This window comes from Amblyomma maculatum, chromosome 1 (genome assembly GCF_055883805.1).
Source record: "Amblyomma maculatum isolate TAMU_Amacu chromosome 1, ASM5588380v1, whole genome shotgun sequence".
NCBI lineage: Eukaryota > Metazoa > Arthropoda > Arachnida > Ixodida > Ixodidae > Amblyomma > Amblyomma maculatum.
In genome coordinates this window covers 42,144,189-42,167,252 of record NC_139344.1, presented here as the reverse complement: position 1 = coordinate 42,167,252, position 23,064 = coordinate 42,144,189, and the positions used below count along the sequence as shown (strand labels likewise).

The window sequence follows — 23,064 nt, the reverse complement described above, 5'->3', positions numbered from 1 at the left end:
CAAATACTTGGTTCCAACATCCATGTGCTTTAAGCACACACACACACACACTTCAAGGTCATGCAACACCACTTTCCAGCAGCCTTCTACAGTTAGCTTCCAGGAGTAGAAGTGTAATTTTGGTGGCATGTTTTCTCCTCTGACATGATGAGTAAGGCAGTACTACACATGGATCACCAAAAGATATTTGCCTACAACTAATTAATCACTAATTAATGAATGAATTTTTCTCCAATGCTGTTTTGGTTTCGGCAGCTTTGTGAGGTCAAAGGCGAGAAGTCGCATGAGGCTTGAAGAAATCGCAAAATAGAAAATGCTTCATTCATTGTCATTCTGGCTCTCCAGGCAGATTGGCCTTAGCAAAATGACGAAGCAGTGACTATACTGCAGTTTTTTCGTACCTCACATGACCTATATGCACCTCTGACACTGCAGCCACTGTTCAGATTTAGGTATACTAAAAATTATCTCACAGTTGTAAGCGAACATGATGTGGTGATCACAATGCCTAATGTGAAAATGACAAGTAATCTATATTCCTTAAAATTAATTTTAATTAACTCATGCTACTAATGAATGTTCAAGCCATCAAGGTGCAATATAAAATTTTTGCTGCTTCTGAACTTTCAGAAAATTGTGAATTTGTAGAGTACCTAACTTCCTACCCTCCCCCAACTTTGCTTCTACAAAATAACAAAAAGAGACGTCATGTTTGTTTTTCTGACTATTTGCAATTGGCGAACAGTATTTATTGTGCCACCTAAAAAAGAGTTTCCCTATGAGCTGTCGATATTTCTGAGCCCAAGGAGCTCAAAAGGCCACCAAACTTGATGCAGGGAGTTTTTGCATGTAAATGTAAATAACTGCCCACGTTTTGTACATAAAGGTAAGAGCATAATGTGTTAGTATGTGTTCTGTTGCTAAACGTTTAAAGTGATTCCCTCTGCAAGAGCACTGCAGCTTCCCACCCTGAGTTAATGGTTAGAACTTTATACGTAGCCTTTCAGTTTTCAGAGCTGAAAATATACCTGTTTTCAGGTAGCCGGTTTAGGCATCAGCTATAAAAGGCTATCTTTTCCCACATGAACAAAAATTACAGAAAAAGCCAGATATGCACAGATACTTTACACACAATTTTTTTTAATAGATTTCTTAATAAAAGGGTGCAGGGACAAAACTAAAATATCTCAGGCAGTTTTTCTCGTATTGAGGCACAAGTATTAATAGAATGTAGTAACATTGATATGTTAAGCTCAGGGTTTAGCAAACGTATCTCAAGAAAAACAAAACAGTCATAACAAAGATTATTACTCTATTCAACATGCCAGCTCTTACCACAAACTGAGCACTCCAAAAACAGCAGTAAAACCTTGCCATTCACAAGAGGCCCAATGTTGAAATTTGCCCACACAAGGCGTAACAAATTTGCAAACATGTTGATAAACCACTGACACTTCAGGGCTTGACAGAGGCATTCTACACTATGCACAAAATCTGCATTTCCTTATAATACATCTAGCTTTCTTCTCAAAATAGTGCCAACTGGAGGCAAACGCATCTCCCGGGCACTGCAGTACCATTTCAGGTACTCCATTCTGGGTACATTACCACTACAGATGTGAATAATTTAGTGCATTAATTCTTTTCATGCCCGAAACTCTAGTAGTACAAATACAGCTGTGTATCGGGTCAAAACTCAACAGCAAAATTGAAAAATTACACCGTACACTCACTCTCTTAGCAAGCTGTGAAAGAACAGACAAAAATGCTATTGCACAGTACCAATCACCACAGTCAAAAAACAACCCAGAGCTAGCAAATAAGGGCACTTTACACTTATTGTCAAACTCTGCCTCTGTGCAAACGCACACACCACCGCTGCAGCTTAGTACATTAGCAGTCATCTACAATGGGCCAAATCCCATTAGAGCTACCTCTACAAGGAATATGTACTGGGCGACGTGACCTGCGCTCACCACAAATGCGTTGGAACCTCTTGCAACAGCATACAAGACGGCGCAGGCTTCAACACATTGCATACAGTGTGGTGCACCAAGGTGCTCTGACTCGCGCAGTGTGTGTATACAAGTGGAAAAGTTGCATCCAAATACACAACAAAAGCAATGAATAACCAAGACAACCACAGACTCACTGTATACAAACATGCACATCATAGCTGTGTAAACAACAACGACAACAGTATGCACTTCTATTTTGTTTTGAACTACGAAAGTCTGAGGCATGATCACTTCCTGAAACTCGAGGCAATGCATGCAGGTGTGCCAATATGGTGAGTGCGCTTCCTTTCAGTGAACGGCTTCTTTGGCATTAACTGTTATCCACCTAACCATGTTCGTTGTACAAATGCAGTATTAGTATTTTCATGTTAAAAGAAGATTTTTCAGAAAAACAGAAAACATGACAGAAGGAAGGGTACCGTTTTACACAGAGCAAGGGAAAGACTGTTGCCCCCAAAATGTCCACTGACAAACTTTGCGTTGGCTCTTAAAATGCCATGCTAAAACAAAACGCACTCAAAAGCAACAGCAGGGTCCCTAAACAAGCTGGAGCCCCACTCTTTTCGAAGATCAACAAGTGCTCCCTTCCGCAGTTCCACTTATTGCTTAGACCCGTTATAAACATCCATTTTCAAAGTGGCTTCAGCACGAAACGGCTACAAAGTACTTTAGGTCAGAAAAGGCCAAAAATGTGCCACATCTGTTACAGGCACTAGCAACAACTCTACCGAAAAACTGGCAGCACTTGAAAAGCCCTGCCTCGCACCTGGTCAATTATTAGCAAAACTTCACAACCGATAGTGATGCTGCAGTTTACCAACATGTTCAATGCTTGAGCCAGCCAGAAGTCTGGAAATACGTGCCATCACCACACTTGTCAAAGTTTATTCCACTGGCTGTGACTTTGGTTATAAGCAACCTTATGCAGCCCAGTTGCAACGCATGGGAAAAACTCGCTTGTCAACATGACCAAGCTGCCTTACAAGACGTGCACTTTTGGGTATCAAAACATTTTCTTGAGGTGCATATGTGTAGCGTTAGAAACATTTGCCAAGCAAAATAACTATGGCAGTACAAAAGCGACGTCCACAACTGTCTTATCAATTACACATCTAAAAAGATTCCAAACTGAAAAACGTCTGGGCAGAGTTACGCTGCTTTCTTGCCCGCATTAAATGACAGTTTTGAGCTTGCTGGTAGGCATGCTAGAACGACTAGAGCCCATGTCATATACTCAAAGGAAGTTGCACTGTCATGTACTTTAAAAAATGCATTCAATATCAACTACTGGAACATTAAATTCAGTGTAATATCCTGATGTAGTACAATCTATTAGATGCAGAATATAACAGGTTCTTCCACAAGGTAAAGGTATGCAATCCCATCCCCTACCTGCAGACAAGTGTAGCTGTAGCAGATTTTTCTAAGTATGTTACTTACTATCAACTTTCCTCTGCAGTTTATACCAGTTTTGCAATTTATATAAAACAGAACTAAAGCAGAGATTAAACAGACAGCCACTATATTCATTCAACGCTTTCTACCAGTGTGAGTGTATACTGCCACGCAACCCACTCCTTGCAATAGCTGGCATATGTGGATGCAAGAGAGTGTTGCAAACTTTTCAGAACGCCACATAGCTGCTGAATTTAAAACAGTTAACACAGAAATAGCTTTGCTGGCTCAAAAAAAAGAACTGATTATTCCAATGAAATTTTCCTAATACAGTCCACAAGACTAGAGAAAAAATTTTCAACAATCTCAGAAAAAGCCAGCATTTGAGCTGCTTACATGAGCAGAATAAATAGTGAAAGAGCAGCTAACATCAAGAAAGAGCCTTTGTGACAAATATCACTGATGTGGACTGAACTGATATGCACGAGTTATTAAATGCAATAGCCAATGAGTGATCACTTAAATAATGACTTGTAAAATAAAAACTCTGCAATCTTATGGATTATTCTGTAAACTCCCACTGAAAAGATATCTGTTAAACTGAACTCCCTGATCAGCTCAAAAGTTCAGACTAAAACTGACGACACATAGAAAGCAGGGAGAGTTGAAATGTGTACATTAAAGCAAACTACACAAGATGCTGACAAGAAAAAAAGACAGAAACTGCACTTTTCCTAAGTCTTTTATGCTGTCTGCATTCTTCTGAGTGGTTTGCATTAAAGGCAAAGAGACTTTAGTTTTCAATAGATGTACTGCAGAAAAAGAAAAGAATACTGCTAAAGTGAAGCACTTAACTAATGCACACTGGCAGACATGAACCAATGCAGTGCCATGATGCAGCATAACTTAAAAGGGTTTGCAAATGCAGATGCTCTTCTGTATTGGCAAAGAAACAATGTACAGCTCGTGGTTTAATAGTTTGGTGCTTTCAATTTCTTGAAGATAGCAATAGCTCTCTAGGGTGATGAGGATTTGAGCAGCCTTCTGGAAACATTTGACTTTCATCCCCTGATGCAACAAGAGAGCAAGTGCTGCAGAAAAGGCTAAAACTAATCTGATTGCTTCACTGCAGGCACTGTGGGGGATATTGAACAACGCGCTTTTCTTTCAAAGTTGCCAAACTATTCATGCTTTTTTTGTCCTTGTCTGCCAACAAATTACCCAGCCATCGTTTGCAACTTTGCTAAGCTGAACTTCCTACAAGCTGGACAGATCTGACAAGGCCACATCGTGTTCACCTTGATGAGAACCTGTTGCAATATATCTGAAGAGCCAAAGTCGGACACCTGTGAAGCCGTTTCCTTGTTATTTCCCAATTTTTAACAACAGGATAATGCACAAACAGCATTAGTACCACTTTTTCATTCCCACTCTGCACTCATTATTTCACATTCCTAGAGAAGTAAGCAGCAATTAATATCTCCTGTTCATGATGCAACTGAAATTTCATTTCAGATATTTTCAAAACAACTGGTCTGTCGATATTTTATAAATGGATACAATTATATTTCTAAACTGACTGTACTAAAAAAATGCAGAACAAAAAAAAATGAGTTCATAGCTACAAAAGTGTCCGATTTCATTTCTTAAAATACACCAAGAAGGAATGTGGGGGCTTTTCTAGAGTTCCCAAGCCCCTGTAAGAAACTGCACCTACTTTTTCCTGCATCAGCAATGCATTGTGGCCTTTTACATGTGCCAAACATTTCTTTCTCTGCTTCCTTTTTTTTCTTCAATCCCCCCCTCTCTTGTCCCACATGTTACTCGGGTGTACTCCTTGAAAGACGTTTAACGAGTCTTTCCTATCTTCACAATCTCCTCCATCTGCTCTCGACATAACCTGAGTGGGTGTTTGTCACAGGTAGTGTTCAGTTTTGGTCAAGTCCTTCATTCAAACATGATCAAGGTAACCTTGCTGTCACTGAAAGCACCAGATCTCAGCTACATTTTATGAATAGCATAGTGCACCTACAGATGCTTGCAGCAGGCCAGGACGCTACCCTACAGGTCTATTAATAGACCTACAGCACTCTTGCTCTGGAACCACGTGAGCACTGCAGTCATTGGCACCTGCAATTGGCCTGTGAAGCTGATGCCAGCTTGTTAACAAACATCGATTCCTGCTTTAGTCGAATGGTCGTGTATCCGCTGAATTAAGGAACCACAAGGTAAGTTCATACTATGTGGCCCTTTAATATGGTATCTGTTGTTGTTCCAATTGGGGGGTGCACTGATTTCTGCAGTTAGCAACTGCCTTGGGTGCATACCTGCCAGCCCAAATGCACACAAAAATTAACGTAAATAAATTGACTCCTTGAGTGCCCGAGTGCTTCTGTAGGCTACCTCAAAGCTTTCATCTTATTTCACTGCTCCCCCATCCCTCAATGCCAAGTCTTGCTCAACAGTACAGTACACATTTACCAAAAAGTAAAGACTGATGCATATAAATTACAAATTTCGTTTCAGCAAATCAGCACCCTTATTAATTATTAAAGAGAGAAGATTAGTAATATTAGAACATCATGAAGTTGCAAATGAGATACCTTGATGCAGAAACCACATTTCGAGACCCATGCAGCCTCAATGATAGGATAAGATACCTTTTACTGATATTATTTAATTTAGTCTGACTAATTTCTTTGCTTTACACTCATGTCATATGCTGACAACAAAAGAAGACCAGCAAACATTTTTCTGCAGATCTTTTCACTGATGACACTTTTCAAATTCTGCATTACTGGCTAGAAAGGGTTACTTTTTTCTGAATGGCTGAAGAACTACTAATACAATAGTGGCCTTATCTGCTGTCAATACATACTTTTTTCTTAATTTAACCAATGTTGCACAAGCCTGTCTGCAAGTTTTCATGACTTACATGTGGTGTGCAGCCATAGCACACTTAGGACTAACAAAGCTACAGGCTGCAAACTCACAAAAGCAGCCTTGGAAAAGGGTTAATTTTCATGCGCAGTGTAAGCAGTGCAAAACAGAAACTGACAAGTCAGAGCATTGACATACTTGTCTACTCCTGTGCAGCTGTTGTCTTAGCACTGTTTTATCTGAGTGTTTGAATGCCGGAATAGTAATTTGAGAATAAAATATCGAATCGAATCAAGAAAGAAAGAAAACAAGCACTGAATAGTAACAAATTTATTCAAAAATGGGCTCAAGATATGCAAAGATGATTTAGTTGTGGCTCGACTACCCTGTTAGAATTATGCCACTGAGACTATTTGTGCCTGAGCTGTGGCAGCGTAATAAAATGTGCACAGTATAATGGTTTATAGGGTTTAGCATTCCAAATCAACTCGGGCTATGAGAGATGTTGAAGGTGAGGGCTCTGGAAATTTTGACCACCTGGGGTTCATTAGCATGCACTGTGATCTCACAGTACATCAGTACCTTGTTGTTTTCACCTGCATCGAAAAGTGGCTACAGCAGCCAGGATTGAACCCGCATCCTTGGGTTCAGCAGTCGAGTGCCCTAATCACTGAGCCACCGCGGTGGGGCTGGAAAGCCAATGACTGACCAAAATATTAAAATATTATCAGGGGCACTTAAGTCTCCTTAGATGTTATGAATGCGTAAGCATTTAATGCTACTGTTTCATTTTTATTGCATGTCCTTTTGAATCGAGTTAGACAAGCGCTAGCTCGGTTGATGTTCAATTTTACAAGGCTTTTGCGCGCTGTTAGCATTTGATTTGGGATTGTACTCACTGAGGGTTTATGGGGCTTTATGTCCCAAAGCGACTTAGGCTATGAGAGAGGCCATAGTGGACAGCTCCGGAAATTTCAACCACCTGTGTACCCACTGAGACGTTTTCTATGATATATGAGTTGATGATACAGCCTAAAGTTTCAATCCCAGTTGCTTAATTAATGATAATTAATCAACACTTACAAATAGTCCAGTGCACTTGTACTCTACATGAGCTACACAGCCACTGCGAACACATTCTGTACACACATTCTGTACGTGGCGTGTCCAAGTAGTGCAAGGCAAGTAGTGCAAGGCTCATCAGCCCTGCACCAGTGCCAAGCTTGTCGCAAAATATGTATACAGAATATGTGGTCATCCGAAAACTAAGTATCTAATTTGCGAATCAAATATTTTGAGAACATACTATTTCTTTCGTATTCAGTTATTTGAGTATTTGCATACCCCTACTGCTTTAATTAATTGGACAATTCAACCAAATAACAAAAACTATGTTCTGGATTGGCTGGTTAACATTTAATTGCTAATCAATGCTTTAACACACTGATGTCGAGAGAAATAATAGTTACACGGTTGCAGAAATATGGTTAGAGCAAGGAGAGTTTTGGAAGTTTTTGCAGAACAGAATAAAGGTATATCTGGATGTAATGCAAGTGCATCAATATAGTGTTGACTACATGAAGACAATATATTAATCAAGAGTGAAGTTCTGTTTACAAAATTGGAGGCATAGCTATAGCTTTTTGGAGAACTTGAAACTTGTAGACAGAATACAAGAACAAAAGTTTTACACAAAAAGACTAGACGAGCAGAATATTTTGCTATTTTGAAGGCCAACTGCAAGGAAATTTTTTGTTACATAAAAGGAGTGTTTTTTAGTAGTCCATGAAGGGTGAATACTAAAGACCAAATATAGCATTCGTAATTGAAGAGAGTGATTCAGGAATCGCCCACAAAAACCATTGTTTTTCAAACTGAAACTGCAAAACGGGCGGCCATTACTAAGAGACGAAAATGACATAGAAAGGGGCACAGTTTTGCCCTTCGGCTGCAGTTGTGGTATTTTGGTGGCTTTCTGCTACTTGTAGAAACCTCAGCAAGTGGCCTGCATTACATTCATATATTGTGAGTGACGCGAACGCTGGCCTAATGAAACAGAAGCTTATGGATTTACAGCTCTGCAAACAAACACCAAATGCTAACATGAACTACAATTTATTTTGCCCTATGTTATCTGTACTTCTGAAGCGAATGCCCACCATGCGCATTCGTTTACCCAATGGCTACCCAGTGTTTTGAAGTGGTAACCGCAGTGGAACTTATAAAATCACAATTACAGCAAATCTAACACCTCGAAGCCAAATGTCAGCCTCCAGCATTTTTACTGCAAGCCGTTCAAAGTCCATTTATCCACAATGGGTCCGGCTTGAAGACAGTCCTTGGGTTCCCATTTCTACATCATATCCGGTAAGTTGCCCAACTTTACGACACGCTGCCAGATGCCTGTTCGCCCACTACGCAGCTTTTAGAACTCTTGTAACAACAAAACTACTTTCCTAAGAACCATAACACCTCATTAAAATTCATTTTAGGGCTCGTCGATCACATTAAGAGGCATTGCACTTAAAGTCAAATTTTGTTGCAGTTAGCCTTCAAGCATGGTTTGATTACTAAATGTCTAAAACTGTGTGCTAGACTTCAGAATACACTCTGCACTAAAATAAAATAAAAATGGCTACCAATTTGACAGCAGCCTGGTTTTTGTGCCTAGGAAAGGAAACAAGTGCAATAGACATAAAAGTTATATATTACTAAGTTCTGAATGAGCAGTCATTAGATGAAAGTGACATCGATCAGTTTTCTTAGCTTGTACATGACATACAAGGTACTAATCAGATGTTTAAATAAACAGGAGAAGGCAAATGAAAGTGAATACAGAAATACCAGAAACCTTACATACTGATTAAAAACTAAAACAAGTTAATTTTTAAGACTTACACATCCACGGAAGGAACCTAATCATTAAAACATCCAGGTAAAGCAAAATTAAATTTGCTGACTAAAGAACAGCACAATAATAGGAAGGAAGCTAATACAATAAAAAAAGAAGCTACAGCTCTTGACGTTAAAATGAACTCGGCTCCACTGAGCTCTGATGCAGAGAACAGTGACAACAGTTTTCAGTTTCATAAAGCATTATGTAAACCTCTCTGAGCTAGCTCACCTTTCTTGTGCCATTGAACACACAAAAGAAAACACATTGATGCCACAGTACAGCTTCATGAATGTAACCATATACATTTTTAAGCACTACAAATAAAAAGCACAGCTGGCTGTTCTTTAAACAGCTCTTCACAAATGAAGTCTCTACCTCGTAGTAGCTTTGCATAGTCAGGCATGGAACTCTCACCTTCTCATGAGCACTGCAGATACCTAACATTATAAACCTTTCAAAAACCATGCATACCATCCAAGGACATCTTGAAAATCACATCTTTAAGGCCAGCCAAATTGTGGCAAAAGAGTAGTGACAGAATAGACACTCATTACGGCTTTAGTTACATGTGTTCATGCCAATGTCATCCGCAGCCAAGCAAACTAATTTCAGGCGAGTCTTCCTCCTCAGTTTAGAGTAAAACCTCCCGAATGCATTTTGCAAGTATCTTAGGCTTTACTTCAAACACACACATACAAATCGGCTGTGCGAACTAGCAACAGCCAAGAATAAAAGAAGAGACGAATGTACAAATAAAACATACACTTATGTGCAGAGTAAGCACTACAATAATACATCTAAAAAACAAAAGGTAGGGCAATACCATTCATGCTACCAATGCATCAACCGGAAGACTTGCGAATGGAATGCAGCAACAGTGGAGTGCAAGTCTCCCTGTCGAGACATAAGCATCATGCTACATATGTGGCACAGATGTGTACTTCCAACAAGATTTCTTTCTGTAGCTGCATGCTGATAAGCAGAGAAAACCTCACAAAAGGCTCGCTACTTTCTCACATAGGTGTTTTCCTTGGCAATCATCCTCTGCACACTAAGATGCAAAGCATTTCCATTCCCCTTTCAGTCCCTTGAAGGAATGCACTGTGAGACAATCAAAAGTTGCACCGGGCCACAACTGATGGAGGGCACCTTAGGAGAGCTACACATTCCAGTTTCAGTGGCCCATCAAGGGCAGCTGCGTAGAAACATTAGAAGCTGCGTAAATGCTGGCCCCTGAGGGTCCTCTGTAGTTCTGGTTTGTGTGTGTGTGTGTGTATGTGCATTTGTGTATGTGTTCCCAAGCAGCCAGCATGGGAAACCACCTCAATGCAGAAAAAAAAAAAAAAAAACAATTCACCTGCAGCTGTCAGTGCAGGCGCCTGCTGCCAGAGAGGGCATTGGCAGGTGGAACGTTGCATGAACACGAAAGGTAGCAAAAGCCGCTGTGGGCCTGTACAACCTGCCTCACCTGCTCAAAATGTTCACTACAATCCACAAGCAGGAGTAATTCTCTGGCCCCCCCTTTCAACCCCACTGTGGCTGCGTCGCCCTCTCTTTCAAAGAGTCCCAGTAACAGCTGCACGGTTGTCTTTCCCTCGGAGCTGCCAACCTGCAACCGGGGGTGGGGGGGCTCAGCATCCCAGGATGGGCCACTGCTGCACCAGCGGAGCAGCTGACATGTCGTGGTGGTCCTTTAGTTGTCACGCCACCAGTCCCATGCGGGTTACCTTGGCGGACAGGAATGTGTGCAGTGTGAACACGAATGGCTTTGGGCACTGCATCAAGTCCAACTCCTGCAAAAGAAGGCCATGAGCATTAGCAAAGGCTAGACACACCCACTGCATCAGTCACATTCATCTAAGTATCCCGCAGCTATCTTGCTTGAGAAACGACAATCACCAGTTATCTTTTGTTTTCGTAAAATCAAGAAAGTTTTCCTACTATAAACAAGCTTGGAAATAGTAAAATCTCATTACAAGAGACATGGTTATAAGAGACACTCGGTTATGAGAGACACTTGAAAATGGTTCGGTTGGTTTTCCTATATCTACCAGTTTAACAACATTGCACACAAGAGACATGGTTACAAGAGACACTCGATTACTAAGGACAACTTTTCCAGGTCCCTAAAGTAAATTCTTCACTATTTAGAAGAGATACAACCTAGGTATGTTCGTGCAACGCAGCTGAATCTTACCAACTCGCATGTGCAGCAGTTTAGATTCCCTTATCTAAATTCTGTTCCATGTCAGTGTCCTTTTTTGTTTCAGTATGTCAGGAACCGAGAAGGAATGCCTCCTCTTGACTGGGGAGTCAAAATGTCCTCATTGTTTCAGCCACACAGAAATGTGATGCCAGTGACTGAAACAACGGGGACATTTTGACTTCCCAGTCAAAAGGAGGAACTCCTTCTTGGTTCCTGATATACTGCAACAAAACAGGACTTTGATATGGAACAGAATTTAAAGAAATCTAAACTGCTGCACATATGAGTTGGTAAGAATTTGTGGTTACAAGAGACCTTGGTTACAACAGACACCTTTTTCGGGTCCCTTGAGTGTCTCTTATAATGAAGTTTTACTAGACACACAAGACAATGTTTGATACCTTATCACCATCATCTCCACCGAAGTCGAGCCAAGCGAGACGCATGCCATCATCGCCAGAGTTCCGCAGCCTCTCAAATGGAAACTGCCAGAGGGTTAACTGCCTGCGGTTTTCTTGCAGAAGAAAGCCATCTTCATAGTGTAATGTAAGAGTGCATTCTTGGCCTTGGAAAAGACACGCTGAAAAAGAGATACAAAAAAAAAAAAGAGTATTCAAACACTGAAGATATTTTAGGTCACACTTCCGTGCACAACGCACACAAACTGGCCTTAATAATAATAATAATTGGTTCACAGGAAGGGAAAGGCACAGTATCTGTCACACTTGTTTCTGTAGAAACCTGAACTACACCGTAAGGGAAGGGAAGAAGGTGGGAGTGAAAGTGGATGGAGGGAAAAAGGAGCCGTAGTGGAGGACTATGGAGTAATTTCGACCATCTGGGGATCCTTTAACGTACGCTGAGTTCGCACAGCACGCGGACGCCTCTTCATTTCACCTCCATCGAAACGCAGCCGCCCCGATCGAGATCAAACCCGGGTACTCCTGCACAGTAGTCGGGCGTCTTACCACTGCAGCACCTCGGCGGGGCCAAACTGGCCTTCCCTACCACCCATTTCGGCCCCCTGAATGAGAATATGCTTTACTTGAGTTTCTTTTCGTGTCATAAGCCATTACAGTAACAATGTAACAGTGAAAGCTGAAATTCCGCAAGAAAAAAAAAAGGCGATTGTGAGCTAAAACGCCAAATTTCTGATTTGAGATTATTTTTTTTCTCCAGTGAGAAAGCCTGAAGCTCTAGGGCATGTACATGTATGTGCAATGCAGCTGTACACTTCTCACAATCCCGCTGGCTTCCCCTTTTCTTTCCTTTATCCTTAAATAGTTGGCATCGCAGTGATGGATTTGTTTTCTTTTTTTCAGAGCATCCAGAGGAACTCTGTGTGAAAAAAAATACACTCACTCTTCTGTGTGCAAGTGCATCGAGGAGGATGCTCAATGATGATGAATTGAAACCAAAAAGGTTTACTTACTAAACTATATATCAGGAACCCAGTGAAGTGCCACCTGTTGACAATACGTATTTTCCAACAAATGTACACATATAACCATATAAGCAAACTGCTGCCTGACCAGCTCAATGACCTGCCAGCTCTGGCAACAGCTACTGTGCACTCCGGCTGATTTGTCAGCATTGAAAATAATGGTTAAACAAAGTGATGCTGAGCAAAGTAAAGATCAAAGCCCACTTTCCTCAGTGAAAATGTCGTGCTTAGGTTAGTGACAATACTGCAGCTGATTTTCGCACACTTAGTGCCTACACAACATTAAAAAGTCACTAGGCTACTTAACACGCAATTTTGATGCTTGCACACACCAAAAGACTGTATGCCCACTTTACAAGGCTGCCTGATGCACACGAACCCATGTTGTCATCTACAGAAAGTAAACAGTTAAAGAACAACATCCTCTGCATGAAGTCATCGCCCATTTTTCATGCAAGCTACTCCGGAGCAGCACTCCCATTCCCACCAATATACGAATAAAGAAAAATAAAAACACTTTCTTTATCATAAAACAAGTTTAAATGCATGTACACTTTTAATTCTGTTTTCCTTCATTTTTAGTGCAACAAAAAATATGTGGTCTAGTATATTTTTGGAGCAGGCAATACAGGAAATAGTGGTATACCGAAAACTGATCCCCAAGCACATTCTAGCTCAAGAAAATGGGCGAAGAAAATGATAATGGCAAATTCCAGTCAGCAATACGGGCCATCATTTTTTAATCTACAAACTGAATCTAATGTTCCACTGGGTGATAAAGGTTCAGATCTTGAACGCCAATCCTAGATCAAGGGCAATTCACTTAACGATCAATCGCTGCAGCTCACCTTGTGTTCTAACTGTTGATTCGAATTTTGCAACACTGCAGCACTTTTCGTATAGCTCGTCTGCAGGTTCAAAACAATGGTCAGAATTGCCGACTAGAATTCACCATAAAAGAATGCATAACATGTAAGTGATTCAACGTACGACCAGAAAACAAAGTGACTGCTCCGCTACCGGCAGACTAAATGATGGAGGCACAACATTTCCAAGTGGCAAGTGTCGGCTTTGCTAGACTGCTTCTAATGAAGGGTACAACAGTTACCTAGAAATGCTTACCCAAGCAAACCCTCGAGCCATTCAGAGTTGCTAGCTGACGTGTCAAGTTCTTTCCTTCTAGCACTTTGCAAGAACTTTGAACCTCACAGCACTATTTACACTCATAACACTCTGGCAGGAAAAAATCTAGAAGATGAGATTGACAAACATTTGTAAAGCCAGTGCGTCATGAAAAGGAGCTGTGCCCACGAATGCCATACAGAATTCAAGAACTGAGGAGAAAAAACCCTGTTTACGAGTGGGGAGTGCGTAGTCTTGCGCATACTACTTAGCCCGTGTACGGCGGCAACCAATCAGCGAAGAAGGAGCTGCAAGTTTCTAGAGAATTCCTCCACATCTCACCAATGGCAACATGCATTTCAGCGAGTGGGTGAGAGGACGCTCGCAATGAATGTTATGTGTGTGTGCGTGCCCGCCTTGGAGTGCTGGAACAAAATAAACTAAGCAAACCCTATAATTAAAGGTTTCGCAGCGTCTGCAATCAGCTTGGTGGCGCAGTGAACATTTATCGGAGTGCTCCTGCATGCTTCCCAAGCAGAACCCACTCACCAAGCAACCACAGATCGATCAGCCAGGAATCTGCACAAGAGTGCTGCCAGTCTTCGGGACGACCACATCGTGACTCTCAAGGCATCGGACTGCCACAGTGCCCAATGAACAATTTCATGTTTATATGGTTTTGCCTCTCTCATACATTGGTGCACTTTTGTTTCCAGATGTCTGCGTTTTAAAGCTTTAGCTTGGTTGAGCTTTGCATTCTTTGGTGAACACTGCATGTATTCTGAATATCCTTGTTCAATACTGCGTATGATCCCTTGACTGCATAAAGTTTGTTCTGTTTATTAACCTTTGGCTTCGATCTATTCTCTGGATTGCAAATAGCAAAAGCTGGGCACAAAACGATCACTTTTTTTACTTGGAAGTTGGACTCCGGTGAGCTTGCCACACAAGCAGAGGGCATCTCCTGAGAGAGTGCAGCAGCTCCAAGGGTGTCTGGGAGCAAGCACCATGAGTGGCACGTTTTACAGTGACAGTGAACAAGAACTTGGAGGCTTTTAAAGTGAGTTAGAGTGCCAGCTACAAAACTAAATTGTCAAATCTGATATTCATAAAAATTTCACTGCAAAATTGTGGGCCCTAATAGGGCAGCTTCTATGAGTGTCTTGTCTGAGTGTACCAAACCAGACAAGCCAAAGTCAGTTTTTCCTGCCATCATCAGCAGTTGATGCTATGTTTCTGCCAGCCTTAAAACACAGGGATATCACTACATCTGTCATATGAACTGCACCTAATTTAAGCCATTGGCAGAGTTTGGAGGCACTGGTCCAAACAATACTTGAAAGGACATTTGACCCAATCATAGTGCAATCAACAAAAGACATTAATTATATTCAGAGACCTAGAACTGCTAAAGGAATCCTTGCAAACCCAGAAAATGTGGAAATTTGGAATCGTTGATAATGCAGTCATCAACCCAGACAATAAGGAGTAAATGCCTGGAAAAGCAGAGCTTTTCCAACTCATTCCCCCACCAAAAGTCTTCAGTTCTCAGGTCAAGCCAGATTACCTCTTCTAAAGAATTTTCTCCCAAAAATAACAAATGGCATTACGGAAAAAGGGGATGCATGGGAGATAGTTCCCAAGAAAGAAAGAAGGTATTGGAGGAACATCTGCACCAAGTAAAGGGTGTTAGAAAGGCCCACTCGTCCAGGTGGTGTCACTGACTGCTGTCATGTTTAAAATGTCAGCTGCTGTTCCCCTGCCAAATGGCTTTGAGCCCCCAGAAGCAGCTGAAGCTTAACCCCACGAAACACAAACACATCAACCTATAAAGACCAGCTGCCTGTGAGATGCCACAGTAAAATGACTGACATTTTATATTTTTATAGCTTTTGAAAAGAAATTAAAGCAGTCATGTTGGTCCACCAGGATTATTTATTGAGCATCATTCTACATTTAACAGCAAACTCAAAACCTGGCTAGAAAACTCAAGAAATGGCCGCTAATAGCCACTACATCGTCACTAAAGGTTTAATGTCATTCAACCAATTTTTCACTGTTTTGGACTTTTTATAACGATGTGTACACATCACTCATAACTTCCCAAGTTGCAGCTAATAGATTCTGCCATACTCAATTCCAATAACCCATTCCAATAATGCCATTTTTTTTCCAATTACACCTTCAGATATCAACAGCCCACTTGCAAGAAAAACTTCAGCGCCATGTAAAGGCAAGAGACAACCTTGGTCAAAACGCAAGTAAATTTTCTCAATAAGCACATGAAGATGTTAGCCTCTGTGCCCCATTGTTGAAACCATAAGGATGTTTCGCAAATATCTGAAGGACATTCCTCATGCTAACTACTGTAGCAAGTACGCGACAAGCAACAAGCAAGAAGCTGAAGATGCAAAGTTGAAAAATACATGTATGCTGGGGATACAGCGGCACAATAAAATTAAATAAAAATGCTAGCTCGGCTAAACAAACATTGCTACATAATGCTGTCAACTTTTACTGCAGACACAATCAAAAATTTTAATGCTAAAAAGGTTTTCAAAGCAGAGCATCAGCCACACCGCGTATTCTGGGAGAACTATCAGGTAAATAGTAATGAGAGACGGGCAGGCTGGCAATGATGGTGTCGCACAAAGTGGCAACTCACCAAAACGCACTTCTTTGGCAGCGGCTACTGCAAGGTGGGCACCGTGCACCAGGTGACGTGCCCACACTGCCAGATCTCGGTGGGTCTCGACACGCATCAGCCGGGACTGGACCCCCTGTCGTGTGCCCAGACGCAGCGTCAGCGTAGTCGCTTCACCTCCTGCAGATGGTCCCACCGAGGCCCTGCCAGAACTCGTCGTCACCAGCCTGCGGAAGCCCGCCACTTCAACCTGCCACCCCTGGCAAGTTTCTCTATAGTCGTGAAATGATTAATGCACTTTACTTGCACTTGTGCTAAGCCATGCTGGCAGCTCAAGTAGGCCTCAAGCCGAGAAGTGGTTCTGCACTCTCTGGCACTAGCCCCTGATCCCCTGCTACGAATGTAAGCTGGGCGACAAAAGCCTGCGCCCTTGTCCGGCATTAAAGTGCTCCAAAGGCACCAAATCATATGATGCACATGCCACCCGCTCACTTATCACCCAAGGTAGAAGAGTGAGGGCAGATGCTAACGTTAGCCAGTTTATACTCAAAGCCAGTGAGCAGGGGACAGTGCAGGGGACCGTAGAAACTCCATTTGTCTGAGAGCCTGCTCTGGTTTGCAGCCAAATTGGGCAAATTTTTGGTCTGCAAGAACTGTATAAAGTCTGCTTTTACCCAAAAATGAAGGGCCCTATGTACACCGTAGCGGCTACTTCAGAGCTCTCACGGCGAAGCAAGCCCCCACTACCCTGTAGCCCTGAAAGCAGTGATAAATTCAGCATGCTCACATTCTACTACAGGCAACATTTTTCCCCAAACACATTTTGTATACACAGTCTTAGCCACATGATCGCTTCTTACTGCACTAAACATCTCCAAATTCGTAGCTTTACTAGACTATAGATATTCAAGGGGATGCTCCTGTTCCCTTATGCAGGGCGTCTCAAACACGCATCATCTTGGAAAACAATGCCATGAAAAGGAACCTAACTCTGTGTGTGCGAACTGGAATAACTGAGTGCTACAGCACCTTCTAGCCCACAGTTAGGACTCAGACAGCAAAACATCACTTGTGGCATTCTGTTGTTAACTGCAGAGAAGTAATCATCTTAAAAAGAGAATATGTAAGGCTGTTCTCTCCACATGCTGTAAGCACACTGAAATTACACTGCGGCATGCACCGGTGGATCCAAAAACATTGCACCAACAGAGGGTTCATGTTTTGGGCAGGTGTGTCAACACCCAGCTTCTAATGCAAGCGTTAGTACGAATTTATCACGATCCCAAGTGAGTGGCCACAATGCTTATAATGATGATGGCAGTTGGTAGTCAGCAGGTGCCGTGGCCAGGCACCGACCGGTTGACAAGTTTTGTGACATCAAGAGACCGCATGGCATTAATAGAGCCGGCAGGAGCTGCCAACTCTGGCAGCTCCTTTGAGATAGGACAGCGAGATGAGCATCAAACTAGGGAGCCTCAGATCCCAAGTCAGACACGCTACCCTTAGGCAATGAAGAAACAACCTTACGACTGTATGCTAATGAGTATGTGTGAAATAACGGAGGCACAAAACTAACAGATTAACAGTTAAGCGAGCAGCAAAATGCATGAGGATCCACAAAGGGAGTCCCAGACACATCATGCCCTTCAAGGCGAAGCTAAAGTGTCCCCCAAATTTTTTAGCTTCAAAGCTGCTGCTGAATCAAATGCTAGTTTAGTTTGCTTCAAGGGGGACAAAGCAGACAGTATTCTATTCTTGGCTGGGTTAGAGCAGGTTAGCTCACTGCAGCAGCGATTTCTGGAGCCCCAGTACCATTGCATCGGCTAAGCAGTGGGCCACCCTCAAATTTTCTTTGGTGCGGCACGGAATCAGGACAACCTTAGACTGCAATCAAGCAAAGGATCAAGCAGGGTTTCGGAAACGGTACTCTACTATCGATCATATCCATACCATCAATCAGGTGATAGAAAAATGCTTGGAATATAACCAGCCCTTATACATAGCATTCATTGATTACGAAAAAGCATTTGACTCAGTTGAAACCTCGGCGGTGATGCAGGCATTGCGAAATCAGGGGGTAGACGAACCGTACGTGAAAGTGCTGGAAGATAAATATAGTGGCTGCACAGCAACCATAGTTCTGCATAAAGAAAGTAACAAAATTCCCATAAAGAAAGGTGTTAGGCAAAGAGACACAATCTCCCCAGTACTATTCACAGCTTGTTTAGAGGAAGTATTCAGAGACTTGGAATGGGAGCAGTTAGGGATAAGGGTAGATGGGGAATACCTCAGTAATCTGCGATTTGCTGATGACATTGCCTTGCTAAGCAACTCGGGGGATGAACAGCAAAGAATGATTGATGACCTAGACAGGAAAAGCAGAAAGGTAGGATTGAAAATCAATATGCAGAAGACTAAGGTAATGTTCAACAGCCTCGGGAAGGAACTAGCAGTTTACATTAGGTAGCGAAATACTGGAAGTAGTAGGTGAATATGGCTACTTAGGACAGGTAGTAACTGCAGATCCGGACCATGAAAAGGAAATAACAAGAAGAATAAGATTGGGATGGAGCGCATTTGGCAAGCACTCGCAGATTATGACTAGCAGCTTACCGGTATCGCTCAAAAGGAAAGTATACAATAGTTGCATCTTGCCTGTACTCACCTATGGGGCTGAAACGTGGAGGCTAACCAAGAGAGTTCTACTTAAGTTGAGGACAACCCAGAGGGCTATGGAACGAAAAATGGTAGGGGTAACATTAAGAGATAAAAAACGTGCAGAGTGGGTCAGAGAAATAACTCAAGTTACCGACATTCTAGTAGAAATTAAGAAGAAATGGATATGGGCAGGACATGTAGTGCGAAGAGAGGATAACCGATGGTCGCTGAGGGTAACCAACTGGATTCCAAGGGAAGAAAAGCGTAGCAGGGGGTGGCAGAAAGTTAGGTGGGCGGATGAGATTAAGAAGTTCGCAGGGGTCAAGTGGATGCAGCTAGCACAGAATCGGGTTAAGTGGAGAAATATGGGAAAGGCCTTCGCCCTGCAGTGGGTATAATCAGGCTGATGATGATGATGATGATTTATTAGTGAGCCACTGTAAAAACCAGCACCCTTAAGGTGCCAACAGAATGCGATAGCAACCCTGCATGTTTGCTTTACACAGTTTCTTTGAAGCTTACCGAGCCACCACATGACTTCACCGTGTGGCAGTATTCGTGTATATGCAGCCTGGCTATTCTATGTGATCCATAAGTAACCCACAATGTAACGAACATGCCCATTCCAGACTTTACCCATATTGCCCATCTATTGAAAACTTTGCTGAACTTCAAAAATGAATGGATCTAGACTACATCTCCACAGAAACGTTTCGAAAGGCTGCAAAAAAGATTCTTTAGAAGCCCAGTTTTCACACTGTTTTACGTACAGAAGCTTACAGTGGCCCCTGCAGATTTCCCACTTTTTTGGGTAGAGTACAGCCTGTTCAAAAAATAGGAAGATGGGCACTGCCAATTGTTGCATGTGCCCCCTGTATTACACAGAGACCAAAAGGAGGTTTGCATAGAAGAAGGCTTTGCAGTAACATGGGCGTAAAAAATTTTTTTAAGAAGCATGGCATGGATTTCATTCCATAGTCGAAACTTATGACTGAAGTGTTAAAAAGAATTAAGGTAATCCAAACAAGTAGCTGATTGACCTGAAATGTTACAAAACTGAATTCGATTGATATGGTCAGTCACAGCTCTAAACTGGGAATATACCAGATCTCCATTGTGCCTTTCCCACTTCAACCTCACCACATATACACATTTCCAGTCTACCAAGCACGACACAGCGTAAAAAAATACCTAAGCAGATGATTCTGAAATGCATGGCAGGGGCTGAATTACGGACCGCTCTATTATTGAGAGCACTCTAAAACACCCGCTCCTATTGGTCGTCGTCGCTATCTTGTAAAGTTGCATCATGGGATGCTGCGTATGCGTCGCGGAGGCGAAAAATCAGACAAAGTTGTGCACCTCAATATGCCCATGGTTTTAGACTATTTTTGTTGAGCACGATGAGGCGGTCTAAAACATTTTAGAGAAAAAATGGCGGCGGCGTCTGTGGTGAAGTGGTGGCTGCAGTGCTTCAAGCGGCAACACCGGCTCAAGCAACGATGAAGGACGGTGCGCGAGAATGTGTTCTACTTGTACGGTGAGTTGTTCCAAAGTCTATTTCGACTTGAAAATGTGAAAGCGGAATGGTCAAGCGATGATTTCGCCGATGAAGTGTGATGAAGCTCGCGGTCGAACGCTCTGTCAGTGCGGCAGTAAGTGTAATGCATGCTCAGATATATATATGTATATATATATATATATATATATATATTTTTTTTTTTCCACTGGAGGATTTCAAGTCTCCGCAAATCGTCAGCCTCTCATAACCGACGGGAGCAAGTGTGTGCGTCTAATGGCTGAACTCATATGCAAAGTTGGCACACTGAAGGGTGGGTGCACTTCGTGCAGTGCACCCAAATCAAAATGCGGCGGCGACATGAAAACGAGCAAGGTTGGTAGTGTATGCACCACTGCATTGCTTTTTCCTGTGTTAGTTCCAACTGAAGCCTTCGCGTGTGTGACTTTCGTGCGGCTATAAAGTTTATTTTGCCCAACGGAGCATGCTCCGTGGTCGATCTTTCATTTGTCTCTGTTTCCTGAAGAAAAATAAACAGAGCCCCGATTACACTGCTTTCGATCAGGTCTCTCCGCGCTTTTAGAACCACCACACAGTCTCTTGACTTCAGACGATGCGCAAAAAGCAGGAACTAGCCGTAGAATCAGCTGTTTTACAGAAGGGCCCCCTTTGTAGGGTTTGGATGGATGGATAAAATATAGAAGCGTCCCCTTTGAAACAGGGTAATAGCAGTAGCTATCATGCTCATTTTTCTTCCTATATCTTAATTACTGTTTTAGATTTGTTAACTATATCATCGTTCTATTTATTAAATTTTCGTTTCTACATTACTAACATTCTGTCACTTTTCTGCTTTTAAGCCACCAATCTTCCCCTCACTTTTTGCTAGCTTCCACCACCGGTTTATTCACCCGGCCACTGGTATCTCTAAACCCCAGAGCTTCAGGAACAGTGACTGCGCCTGCATCGACTTCCGGATGAATACCATTACATTCGAGTATAATATGGTCAATTGTTTCACTGGAGTTACCACATACAGCACATGCGTCAGAGCTTCATTGTTAAATTTCTTTTTGTAGCTGCGTGTTCAAAGGCACCCTGGTCTAGCTTCAAAAAGTAGGGCACTGCCTCTTGAGTTATCAAAGAAAGCTTCCTTTCTAATCCGTCTTTTCCACTTTCAGTATAATTCTACACTCTGTTTCTTTTCCATCGAATTTATCCAATTTTTACCTTCTGTGTTTTTCACCTGTTGCTTAACGCTCTTTATTTATTCGTCCTTGTGACCAGCATACTTACTGGTTAGTTTCCTAGTTCTTTTCCTCTTTTGTGAGTCAACGCTTTGTAGGTATAGGTATTTGAATACTTTAGCTGCCCATCTGTTACTGTCCAATTTCCTCAGGCGTTCCTTATATAATATTTTACTCTGAGCTTCCTGTACTTCGAAAAATGCCCAGCCCATATCTTCCTGTACCGCCTCATTTGTGGTTTTGCCGTGGGCACCTAGTGTTAATCGTCCAGCGGATCTCTGATTTATTTCTAATGTCGACTGTACCTCTGAATTTAGGCACAAAACCGCATTTCCGAAAGTAAGTCCGGGCACCATAATTCCTTTCCAAGTACCCCTCAAAATCTCATACCTGTTGTATCCCCACAATGCCCTATGCTTCATTATCCCGGCATTCCTTCGCCCTTTGGCCTTAAGTGATCCTTAAGTGATTGCTCATGCTTTCCAATGTATGCCAATCCTTCATTTACCCATACCCTGAGTTGTTTACCTCTGCCAGCGCACCCTCACGGCGACAAAAGTTACCCTGAAGACCATTTAATTGCAAAACTGTAGCTGCTTCTTGATTTTTTTTGATGATGTTGAACTTGAAATGCGGCTTGTTGAAAAATTAAAACATTAGTTCATTTATTCACACGCCATATCTATAAAAAAGTTAGCAAACAGCTCCTTGACGTATAAATAAACCTCTTGCCATGAAAATAAGCGGTCCAGGGCAGCATCCTGGCGATCACTGGTTGATTCCGCATTTCGTCACGCGTTGTCTCGCCGATGTATCGTGGTGTCGTCATTTTGGCGTCAAGCTCTAAAACTTTAGAGCGAGTACCATAATTCGGCCCCAGGACAGCTACACAATTACACATAATATATCCCAAAACACATCCCGACTATCCAATAAATGCAAAGAGAGCAACGGTAGCAGAGAGATCTATGTTGGCCGATACAGAGCTGCAACTTTTCCTCGCTTTAGCAACAGAGCCACTACTATAAGAGAACT

General features: G+C 42.2%; 1 protein-coding gene across 2 annotated transcripts in view; it reads right to left on the bottom strand.

Annotated features, from left to right (window-relative positions):
• Positions 1-498: 498 nt before the first annotated feature.
• Positions 499-23,064, bottom strand: part of Syn1 (Syntrophin-like 1) — an 85,514-nt gene continuing 62,948 nt past the window's right edge. The window contains exons 4-6 of one of the 2 annotated variants that reach the window (XM_084588023.1): positions 16,627-16,832; positions 11,797-11,975; positions 499-10,982 (exon numbers count right to left, since the gene is read on the bottom strand). In XM_084588023.1, coding sequence (XP_084444149.1) covers positions 10,890-10,982; positions 11,797-11,975; positions 16,627-16,832 — 478 coding nt within the window. In that variant the 3' untranslated portion in view covers positions 499-10,889. The remainder of the gene's footprint in view (positions 10,983-11,796; positions 11,976-16,626; positions 16,833-23,064) is intronic. The other variant, XM_084588022.1, reaches the window with a different exon arrangement.